Genomic DNA, 18,420 nt, shown 5'->3' with positions numbered 1-18,420 from the left:
AAATTAGTTTCCATATCATTACTTATCACACTATGGTCTTAAAACTATTTAAACATTAGGATCATAAATTTAGTACTGAAAAAGACTTCAGAATTATTTTAGTCCCAACTCCTAACTTCATAGATGAGAAAATTGATGTTAGGGTGTGGGAGTCATCCCTCCAAAGTTACTCAGGTAATAAATGCTAGAACTAGTTTTGGAGTCAATGTCTTGTGATTTCAAATCCAGTGGTCTTCCTAACATAACATTCTGCTTCGCCTGTTCTGCTATACATACAATATATTGACTCTCTTGATCTGAGAAAGGAAGTGCCAGTTTGCACACATATGTCTTACCCTGCTTCCTCCTAGGCATTTACTTACCATTTCCTTCATTCCACAATGAAGAATCATGCTAGGACTCTGTGGACGAAATTTAATCAATAAGATAATTTCATCAATAAGAATGTTATTTCATCATACTTTGCTTACCTTATTTTTATAGCTTCTTAGGAGATCAAAACTTTCCTGTTTATCAGAATCACTTCTTAAATGCAAGTCATCAGACCTCTGAATAAGATTAGACAAGCTCAATCTCTTTGCTGTTTTCTTATTTGCCTTATGGCCAGCTAAATGCTCTTTTTCAGTGTCACTCTGAGCTGTAACATACCTAAAATTTCAGAAACAAGCATTAAAGCATCTAAAAATTATTATAAATCATAAAAGTTAATGATAAGTGTGTAGCAGAGATATAAGAATGTAGCATGAACTGAATAAATGCTCCTTGTCATTAAATTTTTGTGATAATGTCCCAAATTCTGCTTATTCATAACAATTAATGCTATGATATTCAATATCATATGCCTCCTATGCTGAGAGTTTCATTCTCATTTTCTTACAACTCAAAAGCATTTGGCTTACTAATTGTGAAGTTAAAATATACAACTACATAATTTAATATTGTTCAGTGATTTGGAACAATATAAAATCTCCTAAAGCTAATGCAGTCAACAATTTTTAGAACAAATGTACTATAATATAAATGTTCCGATTTCTTAAGAGAAGTCATAGGCAATACTTAAAACAATACTTAAAGAGATCTTGGATTTCTTTAGTGCCCAATGACAGATCAGAATCTCTCTACATTTTCCATGAGTTGCTGCAGCAAAAAGCATTCATCACTCTATCTTTGCTTTAAAATATAGCCTTTTTTGAGTTTTTGTAGCCCTCCACAAGTTTGCCATCTTCATGTTTCTGGTAATGAGCTTGTCCTGTATGAAGATGGTGATGCACGCACATGTATACAGAATTTGGTTCAGAAATAAATGCAATAGGAAAATATGATGAGAGAGAGAGAGAGAGAGAGAGAGAGAGAGAGAGAGAGAGAGAGAGAGAGAGAGACAGAGAGAGAGAGAGAAGAGCAGGTATAGTTAGATTAGTTAACTATAATTAAACTATAACCTCACAAGGTGGATTGTGAAGAAAAATTTAAAAGAAAATTAAGGGTGAGAAGCTATGACTGGTAGTATGAATGCAGGGAAAAGAATAGGGGCAGGACAGCAGAAGCAGCCTGCATCTAACAAAGAACATGAGTTCTAGGCATACTCATTATCTTTCATCACTTTCTTTGTAAAGAGCTATGGAGCAAAAAGAAGAAAATGTATGAGAGAAGATAATGGATGGAAATACATAACTAAAGGTCATAACTGTAAATGTGAATGAGATGAACTCATCCATAAAAATGGAAGATATTTACAGAAGGTTATTTGGAGATAAGGATGGCAGAATACTGTCTCACAAAACAGAAGAAAGTAGAGGAAGTAAAAAACAAAGCTATAGAAATCTAAATATGATTGCTAATTAAGATAGATTATTGTAAAGACATTTGTAAGTATAGGTATAGCTATAGATATAAAGTCATGAATTTTAGCATTGGCATTCACATCATATCAATATTCCTGATTCTATCTGCCCCTGTTATTGGAATGCTGGAATGCATAGTTTGTAGTCAAGAAATCCTTCTAAGGTTTCCATTATAAGAAGGCTTCCAGATTAAACATTTCTTGTTATACATTGCTTACATAAATAATCACCTATGTGTTAGATGTAGAACATTACCCACATGTAATAAAGGATATTATACTTGTTGGATATGATACTTATTAGACACACACAATATGTTATTAATAATATTTAAGCAATTTCATTCTATATATTACATTGTATATATTAATCCTATGCTATATATTATGTTGTAATATGTTATTTAAATTTAACAAATGTCATGTATATGTTACATATCTGCATATCTGAATTTATAGATATAGATGACAGTATTAAATAAATTTTATATATATATATATATATATATATATATATATATATATATATATATATATAGGCACCAGTACTCACACCTCATTTGTACACTCTGATCCTCTTTTTGGAAGGCTGTAGAAATGGATTTGGGAGTAAAGAACTTCTTAAAACTGGCATTTTAAGAGGGCTCCCAAGACAGCCATCTGTTCATAAGTATTAGTGATATATGTATATATATATATATACATATATATATATACATATATCACCCAGGCATTTATATATGCTATATTGCCCATGTGTAATAAGTGACACATTGTATTATGATGTTTCATTTATTATATATGTGCAATCTATTTTGTGTTAATAAGTGAAATTATGTGCAATAAGTATACATTATTCAGACTATATTATATGTTAAATGCGTTATATATACCAATTGTGTCATATAAGTTAAATGTTTTAAATGTTTGTGTGTACATTACATGTATTATTTATATATATACATATATATATATACATATCTATATTGTTAAAATGGTTTGTTAAGAAAATTTCAAGAAAGAGACAAGTTTCTAGTTAAGGTATCAGGAAGGTTTCACAGAGGAAGTGACAAATGAACTAACCCCTGAGGGAAGAGAAGGATTCTAAAAGATACCTGTTTATATAAAAGGGGTTGAGAGGGGGAGAGGGAGAAAAAGGGCTAAAGAGGAGGAGAAGGGAATGAGGAGGAAAGAAGGAAAGGGAGAGGGGGAGTGAGAAAGAAGAGAATGGACATTCCAAATTCACAAGAAAACAAATTATATCCAGATTACTGTAATTAGACCTGTTGTCATAACACAAACTCTCAGATTGGCCTAAAAATATGACATCAAATTAGTGATACAGTAACTAAAAGGAGAAAATGTGATTCTGATGGTTCTTTCTTCAAATGTATATTTATAACAGATAGTAACTTAAAATGGAAATTCTAAATGAACTCTAATAATAAGACAACAATAGAAGCCAGAATCTATATAGTACTGTAAGGTGCATATTACAATGTAATATATTACACATGGGCAATATGTTATTAATCATGCTTATAGTATTTATTCTACATTTTGAAAGCTATAAATGTTCAAAGTATTATACACATGTTACATACCATATGTCACAAATACTTTGTGATACATTGTGCTACATGTGTGATATAATGCATATAGAGACAATAGTATTATTTATAGATAAATATATAGATTATAGATATTTCAACATTGGTATTCTTATCTTATTAGAACCCTTAGTTCTATCTGCCCCTCTCTGATTAGAATGTTGGAGAGAACAGTAAAAAATTCGTAAAGTCTACTTTAAGAAAGCACATGAGAGAATTTATTTTTCACATGCTATATTAATTCCTATGTAAGGACCTGTATATTAGAGAGGATTCCCGTGCTAGGCACAAGTACCATCCAGTCTGTTGTATTCATTTTCTTTGTTCTTAGGAATCCACAGGGATTCCTAAAAGGGAAATGTCTTCCCTTTTAATATTTTCATTAATAAATGAAGGGGGTAAGGGTTCTTTTCCTATGAAGTATTCCCCATGACAGGGATATAGGGTTGGGTTGATAATTTGATGGACCACCTCTTAATTAGCTATTTACCAATGAAAGGAGACTTGGAATGTTCAAGGGAGAGGCTGAACAAGAAGTTCCTAAAGCTCTTTTTATTGAGCTGGTTAATCAAGCTTCAGTCTCCGGTCATTTAGAGAAGGCCATTGACTTATGTCACCTTATTGCTTATGATGCTCACCTAACCAATGAATTGATATAATCAATAAACTGATATTTCTTACCCCAAATTGAATAGACAACTATTATAACTAAATGATATGAAAGAAAATGAATATGAAAGTGAATTAAATATAGATATGTAATTAGTAATAATAGTAGCTAACATTTACATAGCACTTACTATATGCTTATCACCCTGTGCGAAGTCTTTTGCAAAGACCTGATTTGATCCTCACAACAACTCTGGGAAGAAGGTGCTATTATTATCCCCATTTTACAGAGAAGAAACCAAATCAAACAAAAGTTGAGTGATTTGCCCATTGTAACATTGCTAAAAAATGTTTGAGGTCAGGTTTGTACTTAGATCTTCCTGACTCCAGGTCCAGCACTAATTACTAATCACAGCTGCCATAGTTTCTAAAGAATAACCACCCTTTCACCATCATCATTCACAACCATCTTACTTAGCAAGGTGAAAATAGAATAAGACCTCAAAAGGGTTCTAGAACCAAACAGAGGTCTTCTTTTACATAGACCAGTTTAAAGGCTATTTCTACATAATGGGCTAATATATTAATTCAAAATTTGGAGAATTACTAATTTCTAAATTAAGATTTAGAAATAATCTAAAAGAAATAAAATGCCTTTTGACCCTGTTTTAAATCCAATGACAGGGTTGTTCTCATTCTGAGATTGTAGTCAGACCAGCCAGTGGATTGATTATATGGTGATTAAGTGTATAGGGGGTAAAGTATGAATTCCTAGGGCCTATCTAAAATTTGCCTGGTGGATAATTTGGCTAAATACGATCAAGTCACACAGCAAATGCAAACTGAGATGAGTTTCCCCTCTTAGAGGGCAAGTTAAGTTTTGTGGTAACCTGTTTCTAGAAGATGTTACTTCATCATCATTAAAGGATTGATTTTCTGAGTTGAGTTTTTTCTGTGCATTTTTCTTTAACGAAAGGGACGCTTTCACTTTACATATGAAATTTTTAACCACAACTGAAGTGCTCTTCTTGATCTTTATAGATGGAGATATATAAAGAGTAGTTTCTTCCGGAATATTAGAGTAGACTAGTTTATCTTCCCAGGAGACAGGAGCATTCCTAGAGGAAATTTCACTCTGAGATATGCTGGGGATAATTCCATCCTGTGAGGGGTACTCTGAGAAAAGTCTATCCTTTTGAGCATTTGGGGTGTCCTTATCTTGAACATCCTCCAATGTATCTTTTCTTTGAAAGATGTCATCACTACAACTAGGTTTGTAGAGCAAAGAAGACAATCCAATTACAGAGAGGATAATACTAGCCGTACTCTGAACTTGCTGTTTGCTAGTACTTTTCTGACTGGTACTGGCTCTGAGTAAGCCCTGATTGCGGTTTGAGTCAGCTTCAATTTGGATAAACTTATGAGAATCATTACTTTGACTTATATAAGGGATTATTTTATTTAAATGGGATCCAGAGTATATTGTAACTTGTCCAGCATCAGAGGCAATTCCTTCTTGCTGAGAGATAGAAGAAAATGAAATTTGACTACCATTTGGATATGTAGAAGATCTTTTTGCTGCAAATGGGAGAAAATGATTATAGTTTTCCTCAAATGTAGTAGCTGCTTGAGAGCTAAAGGAAACAACACTTTCTTGAATAAAAGTTAAAAGTCTTCTTAATCCAAAGCCAGAAGATTCTTCACTTATTTCAACAGCATTGCTATTATCAAGTTCTTTAGAAGTTACATGAACTTTGGTTAGAGGAAAAAAAGGTGATAGATTTTGTTGTTGGCTAAGCAAACCTTTACTTGTAGAAGGTAAGTTAGCTAGATTGTCCTTTTCTAAATAACTATAACTTTCCTTAGGAGAAGACATGACTCTATTTGTTGTAGAACTGCGGGTAACTTTACAAGAAATAAATAAGCTATTTTTCTGAGAAACTGGGATAGCTTCATGTTGACAGGAATCAGAAGCAACTTGATCTTGAGAAGAGCCAGTACTGGATACCCTGTCTGAAGTATGGTGGCTAGAGGAAGAAAAGTGTGAACATGAGGAAAAATATAGGGAATAGGGTGAAAACCTGATAAGTCCCTTAAAATAATCTCATTACATAAATTGTAGGGAAGAGAAGGAGAAATAATCTTTGGATGCTTAAGTTGACAGGGTCAGTAGGACACTTGGTTGAATACACGCAAACATAAGAGACCACATAGTTTAATTTGTTCAGATTTCCTCCCTTTTGGTATGAGACCCAAGGAGGTGATTTGAAGTATATGGAAAACAAACCAAAATGTCAAATTGGAATTAGAATATTCTTTAAAGGAGAAGCAGATTGTTTTCTAAAATATTAAGTCCTAATGTACTTTGGAGAAAATTAACACAAGTACATGAAGACTACTTAACAAGATTACTGTTTACAATGTGATTATTTATATTTTGCAATTTTATCTTTGGAAATGAAGACAAAATTAAAAACTTAAGATTACCTAAGAGCTTGTTACTGGTGAATTTAAGAAAGCAATAAAGCTTGGGTTCAGAATATTTATAGTTTCTCTTATCATGCTGATCATAATTAAATGGAAAAATAAAATGGACCTACCTTAAATACTTTCCCATACTGATTGTCTTAAAGAATCTGAAATTATATTTGACTCCTTTCCTATGCCACCATACTTGATTAACTAAATGTAGGAAATGCTACAGAAGTAGGACAAGATCACATAGTAATAAAGAAGCATATAGAGTACACATAGCAACAGCACAGAATGTGATGACAGGTGTACAGAATACAATGATGTCAGTTCAGAATAAAATTGTTTTATGAATTGCTTTTCTAAAACCTATTCCATGTGAATGTAGAAAGACTTCTAATTTAGTTACATGTAGATTACTAATTCAATTCAAATCAACAATTCAATTCAAATTCAATTCTACTAAACAAAAGACTTTTCGGCAGTGATTGTATGCAGAAGTGACCATGCAATGTGCTAAGGATACAAAGATTAAGAAAGTGCACCCACCTTGACATCATGGAGATTAGTTAAAGTAAGATGGTTACACAAGTTAGAAAGGGATCAGGGCAAAAAAGATATCCAGATAATTTGAGGGGCCTGCTTTCAACTAGCAGAATTAGGACAGGCTTCACAGAGTAAGTCCTTGAAAGAATAAGTATTTTAAATGGTAAAGATGGCAAGAAAGATTTCTCTAGGTCAGTGACAATGAACCTTTTAGAGGGGTGGGTGATGTGAGAAATGTCCTTAGGCATTTTTGGAGAGGGTTAAAGGAGCAGACGGGACCCATATTTCTCTGACTTGCTAGTAATGAACTCTGGAGAACTCTGTGCTGGAGTGATGACCACAGAGACGGCTCTGTGGGTCCCCTTTGGCACATATGCCATAAGTTGACCACCACAGCTCTAGGCAATAGGGTTAGCAAGGACAAATACACAGAAATAGAAAAGGAATGTACCAACATCAAGTCAATTAAGCTATGAGGGGGAGAAACTGTACTTATCAAAGTGCAAGCTGACCACTCCTCCCCCATATTACCTACTTCTCCAGAGTCAGAGCAAGGGAGAGGCAATCTCTAAAGTCTCAGGGACTAGCTGAAGGCACCACAGACTTACCCCTGAGTGTAGTACAAGGCCTTAGCAGTGAGACTTGGGACCTGAGGCTGAAGAGCATGGAGCCTGTGCAGCAGAGAGTGGAGATTGGGCAGAAAGAAGGCTGGCCACAGTGAAGGCAATGGGGGCTGGAAAGATAGCCTCAGGGCAAAATGCTTTAAAGCATGCTACATAAAGAACATAACATATCAACATGCTCTCACTCAGGCTTCTGACTGGGAAGGGAAGAAACTACACCAAGGCAAAGTCCTGTGAGACAGAAACTAAGAAAGCAATCAACATGAAGGAACCCCAATCTATGCAGCAAAATGAATAAGCAGCAGCAAAAAAAAGCTCTTGACCCTAGATGATTTCTATGGCGAAAACCAGCAAAATATAGAAGTAACAGCAGAGATTGACAAACAAGTAAACATATCCAAACTCACCAAAAAAAAAAAAAAAAAAAGGAAATTGGTAACAACCTCTTGAGGAATCAAAAAGGAGTTCAAGAACCAAGTTAGGAAGATAGAAGAAAAGTAGAAAGAAAAGTGGGGAAAAGAAATGAAAGAAATACAAGAAGAAAATAACAGCTTAAAAGGCAAAACTGCCCAAATGGAAAAATGGCACAGAAATCAAATGAAGTAATAAGCAAACTGGAAACCAGAATTGACCTGCTGGAAACCATGAAAAGCATGACAGACCAAACAGAAAAGAAAAATCAAAAGGTCATAGCTGAAAACCGGACTTTAAAAACTAGAATTGAACAAGTAGAAGCTAACAATCTAACAAGACAGCAAGAATTAATGAAGCAAAATCAAAAGAATGAAAAAATAGAAACATGAAATATCTCATTGAAAAGACAACTGACCTGAAAACAGATCCAGGAGAGACAATTTAAGAATTATTGACTTACCTGAAAGCTTGGAACAAAATAAAAGATTTGACATCATATTACAAGAAAGTATTCAAGAAAGCGTCCCTTATATTCTTGAACAAGAGGGCAAAATAGACATCGAAAAAATGTGTAGATCATCCTCAACATTAAATGCCCAAGAGACAACCTCCAAGAACATAATACCCAAATTCAAGAACTTCCAGGCCTACGAGAAAAAATTGCAAGTGGCCAGAAAGAAACAATTCAGATACCAAGGAGCCCCAGTCCGGATTACCCAGGATCTGGCAGCCTCCACACCAAAGGACTGCAAAGCTTGGAATATGATATTCAGGAAGGCAAAAGAATTGGGTCTACAACCAAGAATCACCAACCCATCAAAACTGACAATATATTTTCAGGGGAAAATATGGGTATTTAACCAAAAAAAAGAAGGTTTCCAAGCATTCCTAAAGAAAAGATCAGAACTAAATGGAGTAAAAAAGAGTAAAAAAGGTTTTGAGGGCTTCATTAAGGTTAAATTTATTATATTCCTATATGGAAAAACGATATCTGTAACTCTTAAAAATTGTTTTTATTGTCATGGTAGATAGGAGAACTATTCACAGGCAGAGATTGTGGTATTAAGTTGTTTAAAATAATATGTAAAAAAAATAGGGAGGGCAAAAAATAGGATGGTACTAAGAGAAACTTGAAGAAAATTAGGATAAATTATATCACATAAAGAGGTACATAGGGTAGGGGAGAATACTATTATAAGAAGGGAGGAAGAGAGTGGTAATAGGTAATACTTAGACCTTACTCTCAGTGGAATCAGTTCTGAGAGGGAAGAACAGCCAGATCTATTGGGGTATAGAATTCTATCTTACCCTACTGGGAAGTTGAGAGGAAATAATGAAGGGGGAGGGCAGGAAGTATTAAAAGGGAGGGAAAGGTTGGGGGTGGTGGTGATTAATTAACCTTAAAGAAAAATAAGATGGGAATAAGGGAGAGGAGAGAAGGAAAGTAAAATAAAGGTGGGAAAAGGGGGACTGATTAAAAGCAAAACACTGGTATAGAAGGAAATAATGAAAGAAGAAAGGGCAGGATTAAAAGGGGAAATCAAAATTATGGGGAATACACAGATGATAATCAAAACTCTGAATGTGAATGGCATGAACTCACCCATAAAACAGAAGCAGATAGCAGAGTGGATTAAAAACCAAAATTCTACCATATGTAGTCTACAAGAAACACATATGAGGCAGGTAGACACACATTAGGTAAAGGTAAAAGGCTGGTGCAGAATTTATTGGGCATCAACTAAGAAAAAGAAGGCAGGAGTCTCAATCATTATACCAGACAAAGCCAAGTAAAAATAGATCTGATTAAAAAAGATAAGGAAGGTAATTACATCCTGATAAAAGGCAGAATAGACAATGAAGAAATATCAGTACTCAACATATATGCACTAAATAATATAGCATTCCGATTTTTAAAGGAGAAACTACTGGAGGTTAAGGAGAAAATAGATAGTAAAAATCATACTAGTGGAAGACCTCAATCTTCCTCTATCAGATCTAGATGAATCAAACCAAAAAATAAATATGAAAAAAAGAGATGTGAATGAAATCTTTGAAAAATTAGAGTTAATAGATATATGGAGGAAAGTAAATATGGAGAAAAAGAAATACACCTTTTCAGCAGTACATGGTACATTCACAAAGATTGACCATATACTAGGGCATAAAAACATTACAAACAAATGCAGAAAATCAGGAATAATAAATGTAACTTTTTCAGATCATAACGCAATAAAAATTAAAATTATTAAAGATACATGGAGAAGCAAATCAAAAATTAGTTAGAAATTAAATAATCTGATTCTCAAAAACTGGTTGGTTAAGAACAAATATAGAAACAATCACTGATTTCATTGAAGAGAATGACAATGAGGAAACAACATATCAAAAATTTTGGGGATAATGAAAAAGCAGTACTAAGGGGAAAATTTATATCTCTGAGTGCCCATGTTAACAAAATAGAGAAAAAGGAGATAAATGAATTGGGAATGTAACTAAAAATACTAGAAAAAGAACAAATAAAAAAATCTCTAGTTAAATACTAAATTGGAAATACTAAAAATCAAAAGAGAAATTAATAAAATTTAAAGTAAAAGAACCATTGAATTAATGAATAAGACTAGGAGCTGGTTCAATAAAAAATATTAAGTATTGGTTAATTTGGTTAAAAAAAGAAACAAGAGAACCAAATTAGCAGTATTGTGAATGAAAAGGGTGATCTCACCTCCAATGAAGAGAAATTAAGGTAATTATTATCTCACCTCCAATGAAGAGAAATTAAGGTAATTATTAAGAACTATTTTGCCCAATTATATGGCAATAAATATGGCAATCTAGGTGAAATCAATGAATATTTACAAAAATATAAATTGCCTACACTAACAAAAGATGAAATAGAATATGTAAATTATCCCATATCAGAAAAAGAAATTTAACAAGCCATCAAAGCACTCCCTAAAAAAAATCGCTAGGGCCAGATGGATTCACAAGTGAATTTTATCAAATATTTAAAGATCAATTAATCCCAATACTCTATGAACTATTTGATAAAATAGGTAAAGAGAGACTCTTATCAAATTTTTTTATGATACAAGTATGGTATTGATTCCCAAGCCAGGAAGACCAAAAACAGAGAAGGAAACTATAGACCAATATACTTAATGGACACAGAAGCAAAAATATTAAATAAAATACTAGATAAAAGGCTATAACAAGTTATCATGAAGATTATTCACTATGACTGGGTGGGATTTATACCAGGAATAAAAGGATGGTTTAATATTAGGAAAACTATCTGCATTATTGACCTGATCAACAACTACACTAATAGAAATCACATGATTATCTCAATAGATGCAGAAAAAGGCTTTGACAAAATACAACACCCATTCCTATTGAAAACACTACAAAGTATAGGAATAAAAGGGTCTTTTCTCAAAATAATTAGCATTTATTTAAAACCATCAGGAAATATCATCTGCAATGGGGATAAGTTAGATGCCTTCCCAATAAGATTAGGAGTAAAGTAGGGATGCCCATTATCACCATTACTATTTAATATCGTACTAAAAATGCTAGCAGTAGTAATTAGAGAAAAAGAAATTGAAGGGATCAAAGTAGGCAATGAGGAAACTAAACTATCACTCTTTGCAGATGACTTGAGGTAAATGACAGTAGCAAGATAGTGTTTGATAAACCCAAAGATCCCAGCTTTTGGAACAAGAACCCACTATCTGACAAAAACTGCTAGGAAAATTGGAAAACAGATTGGGAGAAATTAGGCTTAGATCACATTTTACACCCTATACCAAGATTAACTCAGAGTGGGCAAATGACACAAATGTAAAGAGGGAAATCATAAACAAATTAGGTGAATATAGAATAGTATATTTGTCAGATCTATGGGAAAGGAAAGAATTTAAGACCAGCCAGGAGATAGAGAACATTACAAAATGTAAAATGAATAATTTTGATTATATTAAATTAAAAAGTTTCTGTACAAACAAAATAAATGCAACCAAAATTAGAAAGGAAACAACAAATTGGGGGAAATTTTTTATAACAAAATCCTCTGACAAAGATCTCAATTCTCAGATTTTAAGGAGCTAAGTCAATTGTTCAAAAAAATCAAGCCATTCACCAATTAACAAATGGTCAGCAGACATGAATAGGCAGTTTTCAGATAAAGAAATAAAAACCATTGTAAGATTTAAATTAATATCCAGCAACTCCAAGGATTATATTTTATAAGAATTATTAATAATTACTTGAAGTAGAAGACAAATGAAATAGAAGTAAAACCTGAGTAAAACTCTCCTGCCTCTCACCTCACCACACCTCCATAAAACATGATCAGGGGAAAAAAGAGAGAGGTGGGGCTATATAAAACTTATATCTTGGGTCTAGATCAACATCTCACACCCTATACCAAGACAAACTCAGAATGGGTAAATGACTTGAATATAAAGAACAACACTATAAGTAAATTAGGTGAGCACAAAATAGTAAACTTGTCAGATCTCTGGAAAAGGAAAGATTTTAAAACCAAGCAAGAGTTAGAAAAAATTACAAAATGTAAAATAAATAATTTTGACTACATTAAACTAAGAAGTTTTTGTACAGACAAAACCAATGTTATCAAAATTAGAAGGGAAGCAACAAATTGGGAAAAATCTTTATAACAAAAAACTCAGAAAAAGGGTTAATTACTCAAATATACATGGAGCTAAATCAATTGTACAAAAAAAATCAAGCCATCCTCCCGATTGATAAATGGGCAAGGGACATGAATAGGCAATCTTCAGATAAAAAAAATCAAAACTATCAATAAGCTCATGAGAAAGTGTTCTAAATCACTAATAATTAGAGAAATGTAAATCAGAACAACTCTGAAGTATCACCTCACACCTAGCAGATTGGCTAAAATGACAGCAGGGGAGAGTAATGAATGTTGGAGGGGATGTGGTAAAATTGGGACATTAATGCATTGCTGGTGGAGTTGTGAATTGATCCAAACATTCTGAATGACAATTTAGAACTATGCTCAAAGGGCCTTTAAAAGACTATGTGCCGGGCAGCTGGGTAGCTCAGTGGATTGAGAGTCAGGCCTAGAGACGGGAGGTCCTAGGTTCAAATCTGGCCTCAGACACTTCCCAGCTGTGTGACCCTGGGCAAGTCACTTGACCCCCATTGCCCACCCTTACCACTCTTCCACCTATGAACCAATACACAGAAGTTAAGGGTTTAAAAAAAAAAAAATTAAAAAAAAAAAAAAAAAAAAAAAAAAAAAAAAGACTATGTGCCTTTTGATCCAGCCATAGGACTGCTTGGTTTATACCCGAAAGAGATAATATGGAAAAAGACTTGTACAAAAATATTTATAGCTTCCCTCTTTGTGGTGGCAAAAAATTGGAAAATGAGAGAATATCCTTCGATTGGGGAATGGCTGAACAACTTGTGGTATCTTTTGGTGATGGAATACTATTGTGCTCAAAGGAATAAAGAACTGGAGGAATTCCTTGTGAACTGGAATGACCTCCAGGAATTGATGCAGAGTGAAAGGAGAAGATCCAGGAGAACATTGTACACAGAGACCAATACACTGTGGTAAAATAGAATGTAATGGACTTCTGTACTAGCAAGCAATGCAATGATCCATAACAATTCTGAGGGACTTATGGAAAAGAACGCTACCCACATTCAGAGGAACTGTGGAAGGAGAAACAGAAGAAAAACAACTTTTTCAACACATGGGCTGATGGGGATATTATTGGGGATGTAGACACTAAAAGATAACTCTAGTCCAACTATCAATAATATGGAATTAGGTCTTAATCAATTACCTCCCCCACTCAAGTGTAAGTGGGGTGATTAAATCTAAAAATGGGCAGGGAGAAAAGTTAATCCCATCTTCATAAAACAAACTAAAAAACACACCATAAAAAGTTATTATGGTGGGAAGAATGCTCAAGACACAAGCCCCAAAGAAAAGAATGACTCCAAAGTATCTACAAGGACTTCTAAGTCTTCTTTTCAAAATATCATAGCAATACAGAACACTGAAGTGCAAACAGAGAAGTCAAAAGAAATAGGAAAAAAGCAATTATTAATGAACCATCCTAAGGGACTACTAAGGATAAACTGCTTACATTCCAAAAAAGGGAGAGATGGTACTAAGTGAGTTCTATTATCATCAGTGTCATAAAGGAAGTTTAATTAGAAAGTCTGGGAGAATTTCTGTATCCCTTTGATTATCTTAAAAGACTGGAAATAGAAGGGGGAAAGACTAAATGAAGTGTGGGTGGAAGATAGAAAGGTTTGGGAAAATCATTTCATATAACTGGGGCACACAAATATAAGTATATACAAACAAGGAAAAAAGGTGTTGGGGGAGTGGCCAACATGAAATTCACTATGATCTGAAGTAATCAAAGGAGGTTACTTTTTGGTTGGTAGTTGTTCTTCATGCTTGAAGAAGACAAAAATGTGGTATGGGACCCAGAGTTTCCCTCTGGATACCTCAAACTCCAGGAGTGTTCTAGGTCAAAAAGGACATAAGAAATTCCTTTCTGCTACCTGAGAGGAACATCCCCCTTGGACTTTTCCCTAGATATTCAATTAACATGGATATGTACCTCCAAGTCCCACTCTGATAAACTTAATCTTATCATCCAATGAATTTCACAAATCATCCTTTATCCCCCCAATTCAATAAATTACCTCATTCCTGATTCACCCCATTCCCCTTTTCTTATCCTATAACCCCTGCTGGCAAAGGTACATAAAATCCCCATACCTCATCTCCACAGGGAGGCAGTGTTCCACCTGTACACAGTCTCCAGGCCATTCAACATGGCTTTTTTTTTTGGAGTCTTACATTCTTGGAAAGGACAACCTGTCTTGAACCTGGGATTTCACCTCAAAGCTCTCCCGCAACAAACATACACTGTGTCTAACTGTGGTTGATCAGACCAATATGAGGAAGAATATTTTTATAGTCAGTTCTCTGTGTGTGTGCTTTTGTGTATGTATTCTTACCTCCTCATATTATTATATACTTTTATACATGTGTGGTAAGGAAATTCATTTTGCATGATTATCAATATTTTAAGAGAGATTTTATTTTTCTTACTTTCTTAATTGGGAAGGGTAAGGAAGGTTGGGAGGGCCAGAAGGTGAATTTTTGCTAAGCTAATAATAAAATTTAATTTAAAAAAAGAAAGAAAAATAAAGCCAGGGAAAAGAGTCCTCAGGGTAATAAGATTGCATATCTATTACATTATCAAAATAAAATATTTCAGTGTCTATACTGAAGCATGTCTAATAATTTAGATGGTTGGAGTGTAGCTAGAATAATATATAAATGGAAAAATTAAAAACATTTTTAGCTTTCAAGGATTTTGTTTTAATTCTATGTTAGGAAGTTAAGGAAGTCAGTTAAATGACTTCCTTATATTCTTATAGTTTGAGTGATAAGCAACTCCAAATAAGCTAAACAACATTATAACAGATAGATAAAAGACAAAAATTCATAAAGGAAAAATGTTTTATAAAATGAATATTCATGTATGTATAGTCCATTAGAAAATGGGACTTCATTATTATCAATAATTCCTGATACAGAAATTTCCTTTATATTCTAAAATATTTATTTTATTTGTTAAACAAAAGTTTAATTCTGAGGTTCTCAATGTTAAAAGTGTGAATCGTTTTCCCTATAAACAAAAGGAACAAACATGAACAACAACCCTAAAAAAGTCACTTCTTACTTGTATTTGGTTTATGATTAGGCAATAAATAGATTATCTTTCTTAAGTATTCAAAAGCTGTCAGAAAGCTGTAAGAGCAAAGTGTGAGGAAAGAGAATTTCTGCACAGAATGTTGCATGCTGGAAGCCAGAGTGTCAGTTGGAAACAGTGGAGAATTCTGGGAGAGATTCCTGAGGAAGTTGCTTTTGGGTTGGAGGAGCTCAAGGTGGGAGGAAGGTGTGGAGCTTGCTCATGATGATCCAAGAGCCAACTTGAGGGTTTCCCTGAACTGGTGTGAATCCTTGAAGCCTGTTTCCCTGCCAGAAGCCATTGTTACTATCAAGACTAAGATCACTGGATCCTTGGGGAGTCAGGACTCTGTTCTGGGAGAGGATCCCCAAACTCCCACCCTCACCTTGCCTTACTAAGAGACCCTACCTAAATGTATTTATAATATAGTAATAAGATAGAAACTAGAGATAGTGGTAAGGGAAGGAGAAACTTTGGGTTGAAGCCTGAATTGGCTCCCCAAAGGGATGGACCTTGGGGCATAGATCCTTAGGGTTACTTCATTTCCTCTGCCCATCATCCTCATCAACAACCCTGATTATCCACAATAATTTAACAGCAGTCAGATAACAAGTTCTGGATTTATTCACGGACAAAGAAGGGACGAGGGTCTGAGAGCAATTGCTTGGTTGAAACCATCATAGAACCAGACCCCATGCGCAGTCGTGGACTGGCTACGGGAAAGCTTTAGTTTACTGAGGCTCTGGGCTGGTCAGGACAGGGTCTCCACATACCTCAAAGTTTGCGTTAACCTTCCCACTGTCCTCTAAAGCTGACTCCCACTCTCTGGAAGTCCACCATTCGGGAGAAACCCCCCTTAGTTTGTCAAGTGTTACTGGCACCTTAAGGGAAGGGTTGAGAGATTCAACTCACTGGTCCATCTCTCTTTACCACCCAGTCCCTCTCTAATAGGGCCATTAATACAAACGATAAAGCAAATTCGAAAGCATTATTTTACAGGTGAAATGATGATAAAGATGATATAAATAATCCTGAGGATTGGCAAACTGGATCAAACTCCTGGGCCAGGTAGCTGAGTATTCTGTCGCTGAGGATTCAAGGGATATGCCAGAGGAAACTGACCTCCTTGATGCCAATCTTAAAGATTAGTTATAATTCAGTTTTCTTAGTAGACATAATGACTGTCATTTATATTTACCCACATCCTTTTAAAAAACCTTTTTTTATTTTCTGCCCATGTTTCTTGTGTAGGTCCTAAGAATAACATTGTAATCTACCCATCACCAGGTTTCTAGGGTTAAATGGAATGCCAGGTGATTGGCCAATGGGCAATTGTAATCCTTGCCATCTAGTCTTAATGCATTACGGTCTTTGTTATTGTTAATTAGGCTTAGAAGTTCCCATTGATGCTACAATAGTTAATTCAATGTAAGCAACATTTTTGCAAAGACTTACCCTCCTTCACTTTCCACCTCTTCTGAACTGTTGTTGGTTGAGATGCCCCCACCTGTTTCGGCTTTTCTCTTTCTAAGTGCTCGATGCTGAGGACTTATTTTGTGGATAGCCGTCTTCCCTTGGAGCTCAACTCGTACATGTTTCTCCAACTCTGGAATAGCTTCTTTAAGGAATCTGATTTCTTCTTTGAGCTCTTCCACACTCATCAGTAAATCATTTAATTTCTCCAGTATCTGAAACTGACTTTGCTGTAACACCACTACTGTTCCTTTTTCTTTATGAACTGTATCTTGCAAATCAATTGAATGAAATTCATTGCTCAATGACAGAAATTTAGACAAATTCATTGTTGTGCCAGGTTTACGAATTTTTTGGTACCACACTATGATCAAGCTTACTCCGGCAGTCCCCATCATGATGCCAAATATTAATCCTTTACTTGTAGAATGAGACATTTCTCTGCTCTTTTGTTTCTGAAATGACAAATAAATATAAAGGAAGATTCTTTTTGCTTTGTCCAAAAAAAAACAACGTGTAGTCTGTTTTAAACAACTATGTACCAAGGACATATGTATTTTTGAAATATGAAAATAGAAAAAATGTAATACATTTTAACTGATATTAGTAGTTATATGTCTAGAGACAGAAATCCAAATAAAATCTCATTAAAAATATTTTTATGGGCAGCTGGGTAGCTCAGTGGATTGAGAGCCAGGCCTAGAGATGGGAGGTCCTAGGTTCAAATCCGACCTCAGATACTTCCCAGCCGTGTGACCCTGGGCAAGTCACTTGACCCCCATTGCCTACCCTTACCAATCTTCCACCTATAAGTCAATACACAGAAGTTAAGGGTTTAAAAAATTAAAAAAATATAGTGTTTACTTCAGAGTCTTTTGATAACTCTATAAAATCAGTCCAGAAAAAAATCTAAAGGTGGCAACTACCCCTTCACATTTGTGGAACTTGCATAAAAACCTATATCTTTCTAAAAATGTTGTTGAACATTCATGTGGTTTTATACAAATGTGTTCCTTTGGGTTAGTTCACAGAAATTATTAAGGATATTTACCACA

The 18,420-nt window shown here is 34.4% G+C and overlaps 1 protein-coding gene across 1 annotated transcript in view; it reads right to left on the bottom strand.

Annotated features, from left to right (window-relative positions):
• The window catches only part of RMDN2 (regulator of microtubule dynamics 2), a 58,663-nt gene extending 40,861 nt beyond the window's left edge, over positions 1 to 17,802 (bottom strand). The window contains exons 1-2 of the mRNA XM_044660626.1: positions 17,348 to 17,802; positions 471 to 648 (exon numbers count right to left, since the gene is read on the bottom strand). Of these exons, the coding sequence (XP_044516561.1) occupies positions 471 to 648; positions 17,348 to 17,802 (633 nt within the window). The remainder of the gene's footprint in view (positions 1 to 470; positions 649 to 17,347) is intronic.
• Positions 17,803 to 18,420: the final 618 nt, after the last annotated feature.

The sequence above is a fragment of the Gracilinanus agilis genome, chromosome 2 (genome assembly GCF_016433145.1).
Source record: "Gracilinanus agilis isolate LMUSP501 chromosome 2, AgileGrace, whole genome shotgun sequence".
NCBI lineage: Eukaryota > Metazoa > Chordata > Mammalia > Didelphimorphia > Didelphidae > Gracilinanus > Gracilinanus agilis.
This window is presented reverse-complemented; position numbering and strand designations above follow the sequence as displayed.